The 20269-nt window shown below is 54.9% G+C and overlaps 1 protein-coding gene across 2 annotated transcripts in view; it reads left to right on the top strand.

Moving 5' to 3' along the window:
- Window positions 1-20269, top strand: part of CRHR2 (corticotropin releasing hormone receptor 2) — a 29167-nt gene that overhangs the window by 2162 nt on the left and 6736 nt on the right. Inside the window, exons 3-8 of one of the 2 annotated variants that reach the window (XM_021689706.1) lie at window positions 11868-11953; window positions 13399-13505; window positions 13891-14008; window positions 15851-16004; window positions 16501-16561; window positions 17989-18061. In XM_021689706.1, the coding sequence (XP_021545381.1) occupies window positions 11868-11953; window positions 13399-13505; window positions 13891-14008; window positions 15851-16004; window positions 16501-16561; window positions 17989-18061 (599 nt within the window). Of the gene's footprint in view, window positions 1-11867; window positions 11954-13395; window positions 13506-13890; window positions 14009-15850; window positions 16005-16500; window positions 16562-17988; window positions 18062-20269 lie in introns of both variants that reach the window. The other variant, XM_021689705.1, reaches the window with a different exon arrangement.

Raw genomic sequence — 20269 nt, 5'->3', positions numbered from 1 at the left:
AAAAGGTCAGGGCGCCACGGAGGTTGGCAAATGTGTCAGTTAGCTCCCGGTACCTGATGAGCAATTTTCTTCGTTTGGCCCAAAGCGCTGGCCACACAGGAGCAGCTAGGGAGGAGGAGCACCGGGTGCTGGGAGCATGGCCATTAGCCAGTGCGGCCAGCCGAGGTGGGAAGAGCAGAGAGGCTCATGGCAATGGAAACGCGGTCATTGATTCATCCCCTGCCCTGCCTCCTTGCCGCTGCTTCCTCTTGCCCCGTTTGCCTTTTCAGTGGGATCCTGCTTTTACAAAGGATGCAGGGAGGAAAACAGCTCTGATGAGAAGCCTTGGAGAAGAGGAAGAAGGGTCTGGCTCCTCTTCTTGCCCAGTTTTGCAATGCTGCAGCCCACCCCCCACTGAAGCCTCATTCTTGAGAGGGCCGGCATTCCCGGGGTAAGATAGTAGCTTAGTCATTAGTCCCCGTGAACTTTCTTCCACTCACCTGAGCACAGAGAATCTGCCACAAAGCTATCAAGTGCGGATCATTTTCGGGCTCCAGCTACCACAGAGAGAGCTTCGCACATGTGATCCCACTCATCCCCACCTCCTGAATGCCCCCTGAGATATGTACCGCTTTTATGCCCATATTGCAGACAGGAAAACTGAGGCTCAGAGACGTGAAGTGACTTTTCAAAGTTATAGTCCACTCCTAAGCACCAGTGCAGGCAGAGGAATCCGCAGCCGTCACTCTTAAGCACGGGGCAACACTGCCTCCAAAAGAGACGGTTCTTGGGGAGAGTTTAGAGGGACAGAAGAAGGACTCATGCCTCCACCCTGGAGGATCGGGGAGGGCTTAGCCCCCAGAGCTGGACTTCTGGGGACAGGGGGGATTTTAGCAGGTGAAAGTGGAACAGGTATACAGGAGGAGATGAAACCATGCTTTGTGCCTCGGGACTGGTGAGTGTTGTCCAGAGCACAGGCAGGAGGAGAAAGAGACCAGAGCAGACGGGTGGATGTTGGTCAGATGACGCAGGGCATTGCAGAGGGTTTTGCCGTCCGCGCGGGAGGGAGCTCAGCTTTGGGGCACGCAGCCTCTGGAGACAAGAGGAGGGGTCAGGAGGCACTGCAGCTGGCCCAGTCAAATGGGGCTGCGGGAGCCGAAGCAGGGCCGGATGCAGGAGACCTGGGGCAGCTGGAATGTATAGGACTGGGGTGGAACGGGGACACGGGAGGAGTCAGGGATGACACGAGGAAAATGCTGAGCAAAGGTGGAGGTAATGTTGTCCCTAAGGAGCTGGAGGGACATCTGAGTGCAAATGTCCATCCAGGACATAGTCTTCTGGAAATAGAAAGCACAGGAGAGCGTTCTGGAAATAGAAAGCACAGGAGAGCGCCTCCTGCTAGAGACAAGGCATTCGGATGTGTGGTTAGCGGACTGCTACAGGTGGCCAGATGGGGAGGCCCGTTCAGAGCCTTGATAATTCTCACCCAGAGACTCTGTCCAGATGCAGCACGGCCACGGGAAAGGATGGGGCTTGTCCATAGCCACACACGCTAGTCCCTGCAGAAGCAAGTTAAATATCTGTGTGTCCAAGTTCCCCCCAGGTTTTCCCCACCACCCACACTTCTGTGGCCCAGGTTCCATGTGCCTGGGTTGTTGTTAGACCTGTGCTAACTCATTAATCTTTATGCTGACACTTTAATGGAGACATAGGAATATCCTCATATTACACATGGGGAAATGGAGGCACAGAGAAGTTAATTGACTTTCTGAAAGTCACACAGCTTGTAACAGAGTAAGGATTCCAACTCGGGCTCTGCTGCCTCTCAGAAAGTGACTGTGCTGGCTTAAACAGAGAAGGGATTAGTTGAAAGGGTATCAAGGAGCTTGTGGAACCACCAAGTGGGCTGGAGAACCAGATTTGGGGCCCCCAGCCAAGAGCTCAGGGCAGAGGGGGCCCAGGGAGGGAACTTCTCTCTCCCTGAGTGAGACCTGGCCACCAGCTGGGCCACAGTCCTGCTGCCACCAACCTCCCAGGGTGCTGAAGCTCCCTGCAGTGGCTGCCGGGAGCCTTTCTCCCTGTCACCATTTTGTGGACCCCCAGCTCACTAATCCCTGGGGGCAAGTGCATCTCATGGGGCGGGAGAATGTGGGGGGCTCTAGGTCACCCACTCCAGCTCTGGCTACAGCGGGGCCTGGAAGATGAGGACTTGACATTTCAGTTCTGGGGCAGGAGGTGGCCTCTCCCTCCCCCCAGGTTTCTCCGAGCCCATACAGGATGCAGGTTCAAATTCTATCGTAATGTCTATACACAGTATCAGCTGGAGCAAGTCTGATCCCCTTCCTGGGCCTCAGTCTCTCTGTCTGCAAGGAGAAAGGAAATGGACTAGGCCAAAGTAGGCAATATACTCCATTTCCTGCCACCTCTCATTATCCTGTGTGGACTCTGAGCCCATGTCCATGTGTGCATGTCTGTGCGTCTCCCTGTCTCTGTCTCTCTCCATGTGTGGCTCCGTCTTTGTCTTTGGATGTATTTTCTCTCTGTTTCTTTCTTTGTGTATGTCTCTGTCTTTCCGTTTTCTCTCTTGTTTTTTTTATCTCCGCTGCTTTCTCTCTCCCTCCTTCCCTCCCTTCATCCTCCTTCTCCAGCTCTCTTCCTCCCTCCACTTCTCCCTTCCCCTCCCCCTCTTCTCCTTCAATCCTCTGTCTCTCCTCCTCCCACCCCTCATTTTATCCTCCCTGCTCCAGCACCTCCTTTTGCCTGTTCCTGGGGCCCTCGTGGCTGCAAAGGGAGACCTGCTCCCTCCTGCACAAGGCTTATTTTCCCCCTGCAGAATTGTTAAACCCAGCGCAGCTCAGCCTCAGTCTCGTGCTCTCAGGCTCCCACCATGTCCTGTTGGTAACTGCTGGGCCCATGTATACTGAGGCATCTGCCAGGACAAGGGGGAAAAAAAAGACACCCCACCTGACCTAACCCCAGGGGGAGGTCTGGGTGTCCCTACTTCCCAGAACCCCACTCTAGAGACAAAGCACGGCTTGTGTTGGAAACACATAAACTGAGTGGTCTCCAGCCAGAGGCATCTTCCCATTGAGTCAGCCTGCTTGTGTAGAAATCTCCTCTTCAGCCTTGAGGGGACACGGTGACAAGAAGGGCTGAGCCCTGCCCTCAGAGAACCCCAGGCTGCTTCAAGACCAGACTCGCACAAACCAACAGTCAGGGATTGGAAAGAGGGGCTTGATGGGCACCGGAGCATTCCTGGAAAGCTTCCTGGAGGAGGTGGGAGTGGTTCTTGAAGGTCTTGGAGCAGTGGAGACATCACATTTGTGTCGTATGAGGGTATGAGCCTCAGGGAGGGTTCCAAATAGAGCCTCCCCTCTGGGTTGAGGAAGTAGAAGCTGTGACTCTAGAAACTCAGGTCTACATTCTCAGTCCCGAGTGAGCCCTGTTCACAGCCTGACCCCTGAGGCCCAAGGGTGGGGAAGTTAACCCTGTGTGAGAATGGTTTTCATGCTGGGAGAGAGGGAAAGTGGGACATACCTGGCCATCGCTGGCAAAGAGGAGGAGGAGGGAAGAGAGGGAGAGCAGAGTGGACGCCCCTCCGGCCATCCAGACGCTCCAGGGTTTCCCAGCTGCAAGGTCTTCTGTTCGAGCGCAGCCGTCCCCTCCCCTGCTGCTTAGGGGTAGAAAATGCCCAGAAAGGAAGACCCTTGCCCAGGTCCCACAGAGAGCCAGGGCACTGAATGGCCTCTGCTGGCTCCGAGAGCTCTTGGCCCTTGCCTAGCACTTTTCCTCCTTGCATGCCTAGGCCTAGGCGGCCGAGCAGTGTGAAGGTGGAGTCTCAGCTGTCCCCTGCCTGAGGGCCCTTCATCTCAGAGAGGACCAAAGGTGCCACCACTCCTGATCTCCCTCCCTCTCTTCCCAGGAAACCTCCAGCTGCTTACTCGTCCTTTTCCTGCCCAGGCTTACCTCTTACCGGGTTCGCGAGAATATTGCCCTCCTCTTACTAGAAACAAGCTCTTCAAACATGCGAAACACCTGAGCCTTCCAGGGGCTCCTGTTCTAGAGGAAAAGAGAGAGAGAGACTTTTTTTTTTTTATAAAGGCTTTATTTATTTAGAGAGAGATTGCACTAATGGGCGGAAGGCAGAGGGAGAGAATCCCAAGCAGGCTCCACTCTGGCTCGATCTCACAACCCTGAGATCATGACCTGAGCCGAAAACAAGAGTCAGGTGCTTAACCATCTGAGCCACCCAGGTGCCCTGAGAGAGAGAGAGAGACTCTTGAAAAGAACTTTCTGATAATTGCTCTTAAGTGATGTAGCACAGTCAAGATTGTAGGAGCACATGGGAGGAGGTCGATTCCAAAAGGAGGGGAAAGTAAGCTGGGAAGACTTCACAAAGGAAATGTTGTTGGATAGGGCCTTGAAAAATTGGGCCAGTGATGTGCCAGCTGGAAGGGAGAGTGGGAACAGATGGAGAGGAGACGTGGGTACAGGGAACAGGGTCATGGAGGCTTTGAATGCCAGTCCAGGCCATGGGCCTCAACTCTCCTGGTGGTAGTGCTCCCAGCTGTTTATCCATAGCCCCATGGTGCAGGAACAGAATATTCTGGTGGGACACTGCTGGATTTTCAGGATGTACCTTTGAAATCTAAATGCAGGCTGGCTGAGAACTTAAACCTTGCCCTTCCCCTCTCCTCCCGCTTACTCAGTAAAGTCATAGATGGAGCCCCCTTTCCTGCCCACCCCCCTCCCCAGTCCCGAGCAACCACTGCAGAGTCTGGAACCCCACAGCAAAGCCCCACCCCCAGTGACTCTCAGGGACCATCTCCGAGGGCCCCAAGTGCAGTCTACCCACCCAAAACCAGGTGCTCCAGAGCCTGGGGGGGAGCTCCTGTTACACACTTGCAGGGGTGGAGGTTGGGGTGAGGGAGAGCAGGAGGAACCCGGGCCCACATTCAGGAGGGCAGATCTAGGTCCTGGCTGTGCCCTGCTTCACTGAGTGACGGCGAGGTCCCCCTCATCCACGTCCCAGTGTCCTCCTCTGTGTGGAGGGGACAGAAAATACACTGTCCTTGCGAGGCCCTGTCACAACTGGGGAGATGCTGCTGCTTGGGGTTCCCGTGAAGAGCTGGAGTGTTGTCAGCAGGGGGAGTAAAAAATAAGGCCCAGAATAAGGAACATTTGTATCCTTGGCATCATGTCCTTGAGGGTCCTATTCATGCCAAGATGGTTGTCCTTGTTCTGGGTGGTGTGTGGCCTCTGTCGTCTCTGAGAGCCATCGCAAGTCTGTGGCCCCTGGATGGTGTAGTGGGAGGGAGCAGTCTGTCTACACTCAGAGGGTCTGATCCCCAAAGGCCTCCGGAGAGAGGCAGGGCTTTGGCCTTCTGGAGCAATGCCATTGTAGGTAAAGAGAGGACACAGGATTCTGCCAGTCCCAGATGTCTTCACCCCACGTTACTTCACAGGAACTGTGGTCGAAAGTCGGTTCCAATTCTGACCGGGCCATGGACTGCTTATGTCACCTTTGGGCAGGTCTTTCTCTTTTTTGGGCCTCAGTTTCTCTGTATTAGTTGGGGGGTAAGCTTGAGAAGTTCTCATGGTCCCCAAACCCTGAGGTTCCTCTGCTCCACAGCAGTCTCTGCCTCAGGGGTCCCCCGTTTGCCTTCTCCTCCCTGTTTCCCTGTGCAGGTCACAGGCTGGCGTCATGGTGACAAGCCCATTGAGCGTTGCTAGGGATGACTGGAAGGAGGCAGCCCCGCACAATAGAGGCTGGAGCTGGGTGGTAGGCGCCTCCTCCCACTTGCACCAACCCTGGGGAGGCCAGTGATCTCACACAATGAGCTGGATTCCAGTCACACCTCTTCCCTGTTTCATGGGCCCAGTGTGGGCTCCATTAAATGGCTCTGTGCCCCCTGACTCAGTTTCCCCACTGTCTACCCTAAGTATAGACATTTACCCCTGCCATGCCTACTCAAGGATGGAAAGGCATCATGAGTGAAAGGTCCTTTGGAAATAAGGAGCTGAGGGTTTTTGGAGGTCCAGCTGGACTGTTGGGGCCCTGAGAGCAGTGTCCGCACAACACTGAAGAAATGGAATAGAAGTTCCCTGCCTCTCATCGCAGATGTCATAAGCAGCTGGCCCTGGGGAGGCCCTTCCCAACCTGATGTTTGTGTTGATGATGGCAGACTTCCAGTCTCTCAACCCAACATTCCTTCTAGGTCAGGCTGGTTCAGAGCTTGGAGGAGCATCCCCAGCTGCCACCCCCACCACCAATGGGCTGTGATCAGACCGAGACAGGAAATGTTCCAGCTGGGCCCCCGAGCAGGCCAGCCCTCATCAGCTGCGCAGCATCCAAGCAATGCAGGGGTGTTGACTCCGGGAGAAGCGCCTTGTTTGGGAAGCTCAGGGGAGCTATGCTGTCGGCACCACGACGGTGGCGCATCTTCCCCAAATGGTGTCTTAACTGGAGGCAAAAAGCAACTTGTCGTGCTCCGCAGCATCATTGCCTCGTCCGGGCAGTGGGGATTTTTCCCACAAAAGATAAGAAAGGTGACCAAGGTGAAGGGCAAATATTTCCCAGAAGGCCTGAAGCCAGACAGGAAGGTCATGGCCGTATCTGGAGTAGCCCCCTCCCACGGAAAGTCAGTAAGGGGGCTGAGGGTGGGGCGTCTGGCCCCTCAGGCATTTTCTGCCCTGGGGATCTGGACACAAAGTGGCTAAGACAACTGCAGATGGGGCGCAAGTTCCTGCATCTTCTAGAACACGGTGGCTGGGTGACCCCCAACATGTCATTGTCCCTCTTTGGGTCTCTCTAGACCAAATGAGGGAGAAGCTGCCTCCCCCTCTTACAGTCCCAGGAAGATGCCTACTGACTCCGTTTCCAGGTTGCTTTCCTGGAAACAGGGGAGGCTTTCTTGCCTGGAAGCGAGACCATGCCTGACTGCAGGTTTGCGGTTTTGGACTACAGCCCCTACACTGTGTGGGATTGTACTCTCGGTGGCAGCAGCTCTGACAGTGGTGCTCAGCCTCCCTGTGGCCTGTGTGGGAGACCCAGGTGCCTCCTGCAGGTGTGACTCTTTGGCATTTGCTGTGCAGCTTGGCAGAGCCTGGACGCCCGAGGTAGCAGACAAGAACAGTCCTATCCCAAGGTGGGCTAGGAGCAGTGAGCAGTGGAACCCTCAGGGGGCTGGAGCAGCCATGGAAGCACCTGGAGGAGCTAGGGCTGAAGCTGGGCCTCGAAGAGCAGCACAAATCAGTGTGATCTTCTTTCCTGGGCAGAATGCAGGGCTGGAGGGCTGTGTCGCAGGAGCTCTCCAAGGTGGCCCACAGGCTTTGGTGGGGAGTGGGGAGTGGGGAGAGGTAGCATTCTGCTGTCCACAGTGCTGAAAGTTCCTGTCCTGCACAGTGACCTCATTCCTTCAGTGAATAGTGCTTCTGGCCCCATCCCACCTCCCTGCCAGCACCTCTTGCCCTAACTTCTTGTCATTGTTTTCCCAGACATCCAATGACCATGTTGCTGCCCCTCCACCACTCACTCCCTGTGCCCCACCTGTCTCTTACACTCTCTCCCCCACAACTGCCACCCAAAAATGGTCCCTTGTGGTCCCTGTCTCCCATGCCTTGTCAGTTAGACCATCAGACATAGAAGGGCCAATGTAGGGAGCGCTTGAAAGTGATACAGGGATGTGTGGAATTGTCACATAGCTTGACGGTAGTACTGGCGTTCGGCGGGTTGAAAAGTCCTACACAACCTGACCTACCTGAGATGCCAACAGCATCTTTGAGAAACGATGTACATCACTTTAACTGAGAGGAGACACTGAGGCCAAGAGGGCAGGGACTTAGCTAAGGTCACTTAGCCAGCCAGCCAGAGACAAATCTACAGCCAGAAGAGCAGCCCCCCTCTCCTCGCAGCCAGGCTTCTGAACCACTTAGGTGACTGCCTGCACCAGGAACTCTCATCAGAAAGGGGTGAGCATCTGAAAGAGGGAAAGGCCACGGTAATGGGGCTTTTGACAGGCCAAGAGCACTTAGGGGAAGAGACCTGGCACACTGCAGGGAACGGGGACTAGGATTCCCAGGCCACAGAGCCCTGCAAGAGACGAGCCTGCTTGCATCCTCCAGACCCTAATGCCCCTGACAGACCACACCACACACCATCAGCATCTATCTTCGGCAGGGGCACTTGGGTTGCTGTGGCAACAGGCACCCACCTCCCCGCATCCAGCCCTGTGATCCCAGTCTGGCCACCTGCCCTCAGACTTTCCATGCCCATCCTCCCATGGTTCCCAGGTAGAGGGGGACTCCTCTGTCTTACTCTCTCCTGTCCAAAGCTGTGCTTGAGGGCACAGTGTCCTCATTAGCCAGCTTCCCGAAGAGCTGGGCCTGTCTTCCAGGCCTCTGGTACCTGGAGTCTGTCACCAGAACTACATCTCCAGGCACGACTGGGCCCCCAGAGGGAAGCTCCCTTCCACAACATCCCACATCTCAGACCCTGCTTTCCAAGGTGTTGGCACATCCGAGCTGGTTTGATGCAGCCCATATGTATGTGATGGCTAATTCCTGTGGGGGATCCGGAGACTCCCATAAGGTCTCTGCCTACCTGTCTGTCCCCAGGGAGCTTAAGTTCAGTAGCAAAGAAAAAAGGATCAGGTCCAAAAAGATGAAACCCGTAGTAAATTATGGCAAATGCTCTAAAATAGATTTTTGGTTTTCAAACTATGGGTCAGAGCACAACAGTGGATGGTGAAGTCAAATTAGTGAGTCATGACCAGCATTTGTATATAAAATAAATTAATTCATTAGAATAGAATAGGAAGAAAAATATCATAGCTGTGGTCAAGATGGATTTTGCTTTGTGAAACCGGCCTCACTAATGTAGGACGTGTGTGGGGTGGAGGTGGGGGTGTGGGTGGGTTTGTACTGGATTGTGACACCACATGGATCTGTTGGTGTGGCTCAGGGACAGTCAAATGTGAAGGCCTGTGTTTCAAGAGATGGCAAGGCCTAGAGGAGGCATTCGGAGGAAAAAAAGAAGAGATTGCTTAAATACCTGGAGTCCTGGGGAAGCCTGTGGGAGGAGATGGCGCTTGCACTATGGTTTAGAAGATAGGAAGGGGTTTGTCGGTGAGCCATGGGTGAGAGTGAGGAGGGTATTTCAAGGGGGGGGGGGGTTCAGCATAAAGCTGGCTATGTGCCAGGCCTGTTAGGGCAAATGTCAAGTGCCACATGGAGTGATGGCAGGAGAGGGGTGGATTCCAGAAAAAGAAAGCTGAGACAGAAGTCATAAAATTTGGTACCCCCCGAGGGGCACTGACATAAGGGACCAGAAAGGTCTCAGATTTGCAGCATCTCTACCCTGACTCCCTCCCATCCTCAAGCCCACCCCATGGTTAGTACCATCATGAGATATCATACTTTGGAAAGTATTCTGAGTTCCTGTCCTTGGTTAGCCCCACATCGATCAGTGAGACCAGACTCACACACCTAAACAACTCAGGCCAGGTTATGAGCAAGGGATGAAGTGTAAGGCTCAGACTATTAGGACTCGGGTGGGGTGGAGTGGGGGACTCAGGAGAGAGAAATCTGTGAGATGGGAGAAATCAAAGAGGCCTTCCTGGAGGAAGGGGTTTAGCACTGAACCTCAGGAAAGCTGGATAACATCTCTGAACACATCGCTAGACGATAAATGTTCTGCCCTTTGAACCAGAGCCTGGATCTTCCCTCAGACAGGCTGTTGAGAGGGACCTTAAGCCCCAATCAATAAGGGAGTGTTCATTTAAAAAAGGACCAGCCCTCCCCAGATACCTTTATGTGGATCCTTCTGACTCACCCCACACTCTGTCCTTTAGTTCAGTAACATCACTAACCGTATGCATCAAATTCTCTTTAACACACAACCTTTCTGTAGTAAAACAGCCCTGAGGAAGGAGAAAACCCACGAGTGGATGTGGATGCCACAGTGAGAGGCAAGGGGCTGGGGTCCTCACTTTGGGGTCAGGATCGCCTGGACTCCCACCAGGGCCGGAGGGGGCAGCCATAGGCCAGTAATAGCCCGTAATCTGAAAAACCTCTGAGCTCAGAGCACCAAATTAAAAAACAATTAAGCTAATAGACTCTCCCCCATTGTTTCTGCTCCTCAGCAAGTGCTCCCTTAATAATCCCATTGCTTTGAACTCACTGTCAACTCAACAGAGGTGGGTTTTTTAGGTAACTTAATTATTTTAGAACTCATTGTTTTCCAGAAGCAATCTAAGTTTCCCCCTCCAGCTCTGTGACTCTGTGCTCCGGGAGCTATTTATTTTAACTAGCTCTGTAGTATATATCTAACAGCAACCCAGAAGAAAAACCCACAGACAACCCATTAGCCAGAGAGCAGAAAACCCCAGTACAAATCACCCCCAAACCACGGATCATTCAGAATTTGTAAGGAAGTGGGGGAGGTCACATTCACACTCATGGGGCAAAGCAGAGTCTGACAAAGGGCTCTGGAGTTCTCAGGTGGGAGGGGTTCCTCCTGGCTGGAGGTTAAGGGTGGGCTGCCTGGAGGTGGTGGCTTAGGAGCTAGGACTGACAGTCACGCTGGGATTTCAAGAAAGGTAGGTATGAGCATTCTCTGATCATCCTGCATTCCCCGCGGGGGGGTAGCCTGCACTTGTGGATGTCAGACATCGGTTCTCTGAAGTGTCTGGGCAGATTCCAGTCAGACACTGAGAGATCTCACATGGTGCTCTTGCAGGCAGCCGCAGCTCGAGATCGGCGACACACTCCCGTTTCCCCAAGTGTCCCTCATTCCTGTGTCCCACTGCGCGGTAGCGAGGGGTTAAGAACATGCAACCTGAAGCATGACCTCCTGGATTTGAATCCTGGCTCTACCCCTTCTCATTTTTATAGCTTTTTTTTTTTTTTAGATTTTTTATTTATTTGACAGAGAGAGACACAGCGAGAGAGGGAACACAAGCAGGGGGAGTGGGAGAGGGAGAAGCAGGCTTCCCACGGAGCCAGGAGCCCAATGTGGGGCTTGAACCCAGGACCCTGGGATCATGACCTGAGCTGAAGGCAGACGCTTAACGACTGAGCCACCCAGGCGCCCCACTCATTTTTATAGCTTTTGACAAGTAGGTTAACCTCTTTGTGCCTCAGTTTCCTCTTCTGTAAAATGGGTTACTATTATTCATGGGGTTGCTGGGAGGAATGAATGGACGAGTGTAGCTAAAGTGGTTGAAAGATAATCCGGTCTGTGGTGAACGCCCACTCTGTGAAGGGTAGCTGGTATTAAAACAGAACTGCTGCTGGGAAAAAGTACGGATCTCGTATGTATAAAGTGAGAGAAGATGGGCACCTGGGGGGCTCAGTCGGTTAAGCGTCTGCCTTCGGCTCAGGTCATGGTCCCAGGGACCTGGGATGGAGCCCCGCATCGGGCTCCCTGCTCCGCAGGGAGCCTGCTTCTCCCTCTGCCTGCTCCCCCTTCTTGTGCTCTCCTGCTCTCTCTTTGTCAAATAAACAAAATCTTCAAAGAATAATAATAAATAAATAAAAATAAATAAAATGAGAGAAGAATGGAAATTACTGGGTGTGCGGAAAGCAGCAAATCTTCAGCCACAAGCCAGGGCTCCCAGTCAGGTTCAGTTCTGAACAAAATTAGAGAAAGTAGACAAGATGCTAGTCAAAAATTGTATCAAAAATGGGTTTTATCTTGCCTTTCAGCTGGTACGCCTTTTGCATAATTTTCACCTAAATGACTTTCCCGTGAACTTTTAGATGTGTGTTGTGTTTCCTGGCCTAGAGAGGCTGAGAAGTATGAACCTTACCCTGTGGGCACCCGGGAGCCAGGGAGTGTTCTTGAGGAGGGGAGTGACCTGCCTCTTGGTGGTTGGCATCTTTTGTAGGGAATGCCTACCGAGAGTGCTTGGAGAATGGGACGTGGGCTTCACGGATCAACTACTCACAGTGTGAGCCCATTTTGGATGATAAGGTGAGTGGCCCCCACCTGCCCCACCTGCCCCCCCCCCCACCGTCCCTGTACAGCTATCAGGAGTCAGGTTGAGCAGAGAGCATCCCAAGGGTGACAGAACTGGTCCTTGTGCAGCCCAGCCACATATTTTTGCACTTCTTCCCCCTGCCTCCACGTCCTGTCCCCTGCTCAGTGACACTGTGGGAGAGAAGGGGGACACAGACCTTCAGGAGAGCCCTGGCTAGCAGAGAACACAACCATGTCCGGCATGTGACACAAGAAGGGAATGACGGTGTGACCAGTGTCCCAACATCTAACAGGCTGTGTGACTTCCTTCCTCCTCCTCTGGGCCTCAGTTTCCCCATCTAGCATCTGATTCTATGGCTCAGCACCTGGAAACGAGCACAGCCTCCGGAAGGCTGGGCCCCACGGGAATCTGGGTCCCGCTCACACCTCAGCAGCCCCCTTGCTCTGGAACTGGGCTCCAGGCTTCGTGTGTTGCCAGCCTCCTCCCCTTTGAAGTTACGCCTCACTCCTGACCCAAAATGACACATCCCACCTCCACCCCCCCTCCTCATTCAGCCATTACAGCCCCCAGCGAGGCTGCAACTTTCCCCAAGAAGTCCAGGTTCAGAGGAAAACCATTGAGCTACCCTGAGAAAGGGATGCTACAAAATGTGAGCCAGAAGGGGTCTGCAGTAGGGCCAGAGGAGTGTCAAGTGGGATGGGTCATAAAGAAGGAGGCTCCCGCCAGACCTCTGGCCTCACCTCTCCACCCGACAGCCTCTCTGAGCAGGGGCAAACCACGGTGGGCGGGGGGTCAGGGGATAGCCTGCCCTGGCAAGGAGTACTTTATCACTGCCTCTGTTTAGAATTGCCAGCATGTGGTGACCATAAAAAGGAGACTGGCTTTTATTTGGCATTAATATTGCTCTTAACTTCTCTACAGACATTGCGCCCCCTCATTGCTACATCCGCTACAGACTGATCCCAGGGCACCTTCCAGACTTCCCAGAGCTTGCTGCTTCTGAGGCAGGAGGGCAGGTTGGCTCCATTATTCGGAGGTCAAAACTGAGGTCCAGAGACAGAAATCAGCTCACCCTCAGTCACTCAGCCAGCCAGGGTCTGAGCTGAGGTTAAACACAGGTGTGGCAGTGCCCAGTCCGGAATTAAAAAGACAGGAAAATGTAGAGAGCCTCACCTCTGGCATATCCCAGGAGATGTTGTGTCCAAACCTGCCCCCAAACTGCATGTCAGGGGGTCTGACTGCAGCCCTTTGTCTCTACCAAGAGCTGCCCACAGCCAACAGGAGTGAGCACTGGGAGCCAGATGTGGTGATGACACTTGAAGCCACTTCTGCCTCCAAGGTCACGACACACAGGGTGGCTGTAGCTGGAGTGCCCAGCCCCTCCCTCCATGTGCTCCATGCCTCCGTCCGCCTGTGTGTCTGTCTGTCTGTCCAGCAGAGGAAGTACGACGTGCACTACCGTGTCGCCCTCGTTGTCAACTACCTGGGTCACTGCGTTTCTGTGGCCGCCCTCGTGGCCGCCTTCCTGCTTTTCCTGGCCCTGCGGTGAGTCATCCCCCCAACAAGGCCTGCTGCTTTTCCCTGCCCCTCCCCCACAGCACCCCCTTCACCCCTCCCACACGGTCTCGCCTCCACTCGGCAGGGTAGGGGGGCCCTGAAGCCAGTGGACAGAAGGGTCTGGGGGGGCTGCCAGGGCACTGATCGCTGGTCAGGCATGCAGGATGCAAAGGGGGAGCTGGCTCGGAGAGATCCAGCTGTGGCCACCACGAAAGGGAATGTGGCTCGTGGTGCAGCCCTGCCTTCATCCGAGGCTGAGTCTCTTACCTGGCCTCGGGTGGGGACCCCAGTCCCAGCTGATTCCTGACCCCAGGCAGAGCCCGTCTCAGCTCGCTCCCGATCCTGCCTGACCCCTGACCTGGGCCTCCCACAGGAGTATCCGCTGTCTGCGGAACGTGATTCACTGGAATCTGATCACCACCTTTATCCTGCGCAATGTCATGTGGTTCCTGCTGCAGCTCATCGACCACGAAGTGCATGAGAGCAATGAGGTCACCGGGCTGAGGCTTGGGGCTGGGGGGCTCCGGGCTCTGGGGGCACCAACCTCTCTTGCCCAGTCCTCAGGTGTAGACCCGCACCTGAGCTCACCTCTCCCCCAATCATTGTCCCTCCTGAGCTGGGCCCAGGGTCAGGCTGGGTAGGGGCGGGGCAGGGGCTGCTGCCAGGCCTGGGTCTCGGGAGCAGCACAAACAGCAAACCGGACTGGTTTAGCCTGTTCCACTCTCCATCTTCTAAATCCAGGACCTCCCAAAAACCCCTTAGAGAAGAAGAGGCTGGAACTAAGCTCCGTTGGGCTTTATCTCAATTCCAATGAGAGCCCTGTGGGGATTATTTTCCCCATTATACAGACATGGAAACTGAGGCTCAGGGAGGTTAGGTGACACTGTAATGATGCCTCCACATCTAAGCCAGCAGGATCTTGACCAGGCCATCCCACGTGTTAGCTATCCACCCTAGAGCTGTGTCAACTGCTGTGGTACTATGTCCAAGTCACTGCAAAACCCAAGACTAACGAGGCCAAGCACAGAGTCCTGTGGCACACCATTAGAGACTTCTCAATACATTTTCTTTGGACGGTGGACCTGAGCAGATACCCAGTCTGGTTTGACCCTTAACTTGGCCCCCATTAAGCCCTGCCTCAGCACTCACTGAGTCCAATCCAGTTTGGGGGACCCTGCAGCCCCATATGCTTGAACTGATAAAATGTCGCTTAACTTGGAAAAAAAGCAGGGTTGGAAGGAAGGGATCTTTAGCTTCCCACCTCAGCAGGCCCTTTTGAGAAGAGGAGACAGACAACCTCGTGGGGCCCGAGATCAGGGCTGGGACCCTGGGGGAAAGCCATGGAGGCAGAGACCAGCTGAGCACAGGACCAGCTGATAGCCGGAGCCATCAGCGCTGGACAGAGAGGGGATGCGCTGTCTCCGTGGGGCAGAGAACGCCCATCACAGGGCTCCCCCGACCACCGGCCCCCAGATCCCAACCTCGGCTCTGAGGGCGCCCTGGGGACGAAGCCTGGGGAGCAGTGGCCAGGTCAGGAGGCCTGAGAGCTGGCCAGGCTCACTGCGGCCTGGACAGGCTTTTTCTCTGCCTGCACCCCCATCTCCCCTCTGCAGGGTCCTTGGGAGGGTAGCTCTGTTCAAAGGGACAGGGACAAAGGCAAATGGCAACAACCCGCATTTCTTGGTGCCTGCCTTAGCCAGCCTGCATCTCTAGCCGCCCTGAAAGATGCCATTAGTAGTTTCTCATGTCGCAGTGGGGTTCAGAGGGGTACGGCAACCTGCCCCGGAGTTGGGGAGCCTCCACCCAGAGCCAGCAGTGATCGTCCTGAGCCCAGAATCTGCCCAAACCAGAGATTTTGGAGAGTCACCTCGATGGCTGCACCTCACCTGCATAACCCCTGCACTATTATTTATATAACAACTTGCTTTTAATTGACTCACTCCTTTTCTTCTGTGTGAAATTTCCCATTTCATCCCTAAATGGAAAACTTGCTGTGGATCGAAGGTGACTCTCAAAAAACCGACCATGAAAACACAACAGTGTTGTTCAGTCCTAGCCTCTGCCCGGAGAAAGCTCAGGGCCAGCCTCCCTCTTTCTTTACGAAAAAGGGAGATTAGAAAGGGCTGGGGGAAAAGCCAAAGAAGGGACCGGTGCAGGCTGGCGCCTTAACTTCATCCCAAACAGCAAGAGAGAATTGGGTGGAGCATGAAGCTTCCCAGAGTGAGATTGGAGGGTCTTGAATGCATGTCCGCAAGGCGACTCCTGGCGGGTGCCCATGCCGCGCACGGGGGCCCTGGCCCTAGGCAGCCCCTGACCGCCCCTGCCCCGTGCAGGTCTGGTGCTGCTGCGTCACCACCATCTTCAACTACTTCGTGGTGACCAACTTCTTCTGGATGTTCGTCGAGGGCTGCTACCTGCACACGGCCATCGTCATGACCTACTCCACCGAGCACCTGCGCAAGCGGCTCTTCCTCTTCATCGGATGGTGTGAGGGTCCCTGGGGGCCGCGGGGCCTAGTGGGGAGGGGCAGTGCCGACGAGGTCACCTCCCTTCATCTTGGGTCCAAGGACAGGTGCACAACCCTGCCTACCGTCCCCAGGACAGGCCGGGGATGCAGCCCCTCCCTTCCATTGCTGGTGAGGAAGAAGCAAGCAGTCCCTCCAACAGCACATTTTACAAACAGCCCTCCTCTCCTTGCCTGGGAAGACCAATCCAAAGATCTTTGTCTCTGGTTTCGAAAGACAAGCTGGCCAGCTCCACTTCTCTATCAAACAATCTCAGAAAATCATGCTGTCGCCTCATCTGTCTGACCCGCTTAGAGAGGGTTGCTGAGAGAGGGGGAAGGGGGGCTCAGGATGGGGCCACGGATGACCTGCAGTTGGATGATTGGTCCCAGGCCCCTTGTGGTCCCCTCACCGTGTTCTACAAGAGGGCCCTCGACCATCTGTCTGTCCACTGTAGCCTGTGTCTGTCCTTCTTTCAGGCATCCCCTGCCCCATCATCGTTGCCTGGGCCATTGGCAAACTCTACTATGAAAATGAACAGTAAGTAGGACCGGCCGCCTGCAGGGGTCAGAAGGGTGTCAGGAAAGGTCAGGCAAGGGCTCCAGCCAGGCCATTGGGCAGGAATTGAAGTCCTACCAGGACAGATTTACTTTCCCATTGTCCCTATATTGAGAAAATATGCCTGGCACCCAGAGATACTCGTGTGGTAGGTGTCATGGGTTAGGAATCATGGGTCTTTTAAGTGCCCTAATGCATGACCCCTTTGGCCTTCGGTAAGGCCTCCTCCTCGGAGTGGCAAGTGTGGCCCAGGGTACATAGAGGAGGTCAAGTGCTGGAGGCTGTCAGCCTAGAGCCCATCCAAGGCTGTGTCAATGGGCCTTTCACAGAGCCCTGGGCCAGAGAAGTGGGTACTTGTTTTATTCTGGCGTCGCAGTCCCTGCCTGGGGTACATTGTCCCATCCTGCCACCCTCCCTGCACCAGAGATGTTGATATCTAAGCCACACCCAGATGATGGCAATTCTGGCCATGGCTCAGCCAAGCAGTAGCTGGGAAGCTGGGTGCCCCAATTTAAAGGGAATGTCAGTTTCTGGATACAAATCTCCAAGGGGTCTCTGAGGCTGGAGAGAGCGGGTAAGATTTGGGGGCAGGGGCAGAACTGGGGTGCCGTGAAAGGTAGTGAGCTTCCTGTCAAAGGGGGTGTTCAAGCAAAGACCAGAAACCCCAGCGCTGGGAGGCGGTGCCAGGGGAGATTCCTGTCTAAGGCAGTGTGCACTGGATGACCTCTTCAGTTTCGGAGGACACAGTCAGAATTTCCCAAAGTCCATGTGGCCCTTCCTGAGGTCTAACAGGAGTGGTTGACAGGGCCAGACTGCGTCCTGGCCCCACCCTTCCCCTGGACTCTGAAGCTTCTGCACCCACCAGCATCCCCAGAGAATAACCAAGCCTCTGGTAGCAGCAGGCTCCCTTCACTGGGTGAATGAGGCTCAGCTCAGAGAAAGGCTGGGGTTCAGGGCTGGAGAAGGCCTCTACATCTGCTGCTTTGTGCAGTTGAGTGCCTGGCATGTGGAGTGGCAGGTTCTGAGCAATGTAGGAACAGGTGCTGCAGGGTGCTTGGGCCCTGGGCCAGCAAGGGGGCGCCCAGCTCTCCATTCGTGAGCCTCCTGCCTGCCCAGCCCTGGGTGCCACAGTCTGGAGTAGGGTAGGCGAGTGAGGAGGATGGGGGAGACCCAGGACCTGCCCTCAGTCCAGCTGGGGAGACCAGACCCTCCATGGAGGGCAAAAGGCCGTCCAGGGGTGAGCTTGGGTGGTCAGAGGGGCCAGGGCCGTCCACCCAGGCATTTTGGGAAGGCACAGCCCTAGAGATTGGGTCTCAGGAAGGGTCAAGCCAGAGAACCCTGGGCCCAAGTGTGCTGTGGTGGCCAGACCGTGGCTCAGCAGGCCACTCACAACCACCCCATCTTTGCAGGTGCTGGTTTGGCAAGGAGCCTGGCGACCTGGTGGACTATATTTACCAAGGCCCCATCATCCTTGTGCTCCTGGTAGGTCCTCAGTGGGGACCCGGACAGGGCTGGGCACCAGGACGATGCAGAGGACCCACCCAGCAGAGATGCTGGGGAAGAATGTGGCCCCTTGCACATCCTCTGCACACACCACCCCACTCCTTGGCATCCCCCTCCCACTATTCTTACTCCATGCTCCATGCCCTGGTGCGGCCCCTTCACCTCTGGCCCTCGGGTTCTTCCTCTGGGCAGAGAACGGGTCTGACTGGCAGATTTCTAGTGCCTCCCACATCTGACATCCCCTTGCCAGGTACTGAGACAGCCAGGCGAGGGGGCCGCTGATGGCAAGAGAAGGGTGTGTGGACTTCTATTCAGCCCAGACCTACATCCCCCTCTGCCTCCAGCGACCCCCTCTGAGGCCCAGCCCACCGCCCCCAGCCTGGAGCGGTGGTACCAGAATGAAGCCTAATGAGCAATTGTTCCTTGTCCAGCTCCCCGCCCTTTGCCAAATGTATTCGCATTTAAGGTATAATTGCCACTACATCTTTAATCCACAATGAGCTTGAATTAAGGTAGAGTTTAAGTAGAGGCTGCATTCGGCAAAAATGAACCCATTATACATCATACATTTTAAAAAAGAGACATGCAAAAAAGCCCCATAAGAAATTGGCATTTACATAAGACTTATTTCAGGCTTGGTAATTTCAGTCTCCTATATGCACCAGCTTCCTTAAAGGGCCACCTGCTCCTTGTGGGATACATAGGAGAGAGAGAGAGAGAGAGAGAGAGAGCCATCCTACTCTTGCACACAGCAGGTGCCTAATGGGGGTTCTGTGGTCTACCTTGGAGACAATTACTGTTTATTTCTTTCATTTCCTGACTCCTCCTTTTTGTGACTTCTTCTGGGATTCATTTGCTCCCCATCTTTGGAGTGCCCTTGATGTATATGAACTGGAGACGTCTAGGGAGGTTTTCTACCCACTGCCTGAAATTCCACCATTGGAAATTCCACCTTATTTCAGAGGCAGAAGCCAGTCCTTGTCAGCAGTGGGGGGGGGGGGGGGCGGGGGGTAGCGCTGTGAGGAGTGACTGTCCTTGGAGTCCTAGCTGCAGTGTGTCACTGGTCCCCACCCTCAGTGTGAACGGAAACCCCTTGAGACCCATCCCCTCCAGCCTGCTGCTGAGAGCCCATCCTGGAGGGATTAGGGCTTTTCGTGAATCTGGGACCCCGCCAAGAAGGCTGGCCTGGGTGGGGCTTCAGCGATAGTGGGGAGAGAGCCGCCAGCTGCAAGGATGCTGGGCAGCATGAGGAGATGAACAGAGAAAGGGAGATGGGCATGGAGGGCTCCGTGTCAGCCCCCACTCCCTGCCTGTTCCTCCCTGCCCCTTTCTCTGCTTCCACCCCCACCACTTGGCCCAAGAGCCCTTTGCGTCTCCCTTTGGGCCCAGCCCACCCCCCACACCCAGCTATTGCACTTACGGGGCTTCCGCGTTCCCCACTGAGCCTGTCCAACAGCTCCATCTTCATAACTTCCAAATCTCACATCGTCTGTGCCTGGAAATAGGAATTATGATCCCCATTTTACAGATGAGGACGTTGCGATGAAACTGCCTGCCCCAGGTCACCACTAAGAGCTAGCTGAGCTGAGACGCAGGGGCCGCTCACCCACCTCCTGCCCTCCCCTGATTCATGGCTGCATTTCTGCTGCTGAAAGACGTGACCGAGCTTATTTCTGGGTTCCGGGAAGTGAATTGGCCGGTTCGGTTTGCAGGAAGCTGTTGTGACTGTGTTGTCATGGGAAAAGCATGTGGCACTTACTGGGTCCCGGTCTGGGGACGGGGTCAGGCACGGGGCTCGGGGCTCTCCATGAGTATTTTTACCCACGTCGAGCTTCTGAGACAGGCTCTGTGGTGTCCCTTTTGGACTGGTGAGGACGCAGAAACTCAGGGAGGTTAATGAAGCAACTTGCCCAAGGCCACACGAGTGCCAGAATTAGAGCCATGTGACAAGAACTTGGTGCCAAGCGTTCACGTGGAAGGTGGTCCCAGGAAGCAGCGTGAGGGGTAGGAGTGGAAGACAAGGTGGGAGGAAGCCCAGGTAAGGTGATGAGCTGGCGTCCATGGGGACAGCCACGTGGAAGAGTGTCAGAATAGCCCCCTGCTGAAGGCTCGGAAGCTGGGTTACTTCTCCGCACACTTCCTGCCTCATCAGCGGAGGTTGCCTGCCTCTCCCCCCCGCCCCCCGTT

This window comes from Neomonachus schauinslandi, chromosome 12, assembly GCF_002201575.2.
Source record: "Neomonachus schauinslandi chromosome 12, ASM220157v2, whole genome shotgun sequence".
Classification (NCBI taxonomy): domain Eukaryota; kingdom Metazoa; phylum Chordata; class Mammalia; order Carnivora; family Phocidae; genus Neomonachus; species Neomonachus schauinslandi.
This window is presented reverse-complemented; position numbering and strand designations above follow the sequence as displayed.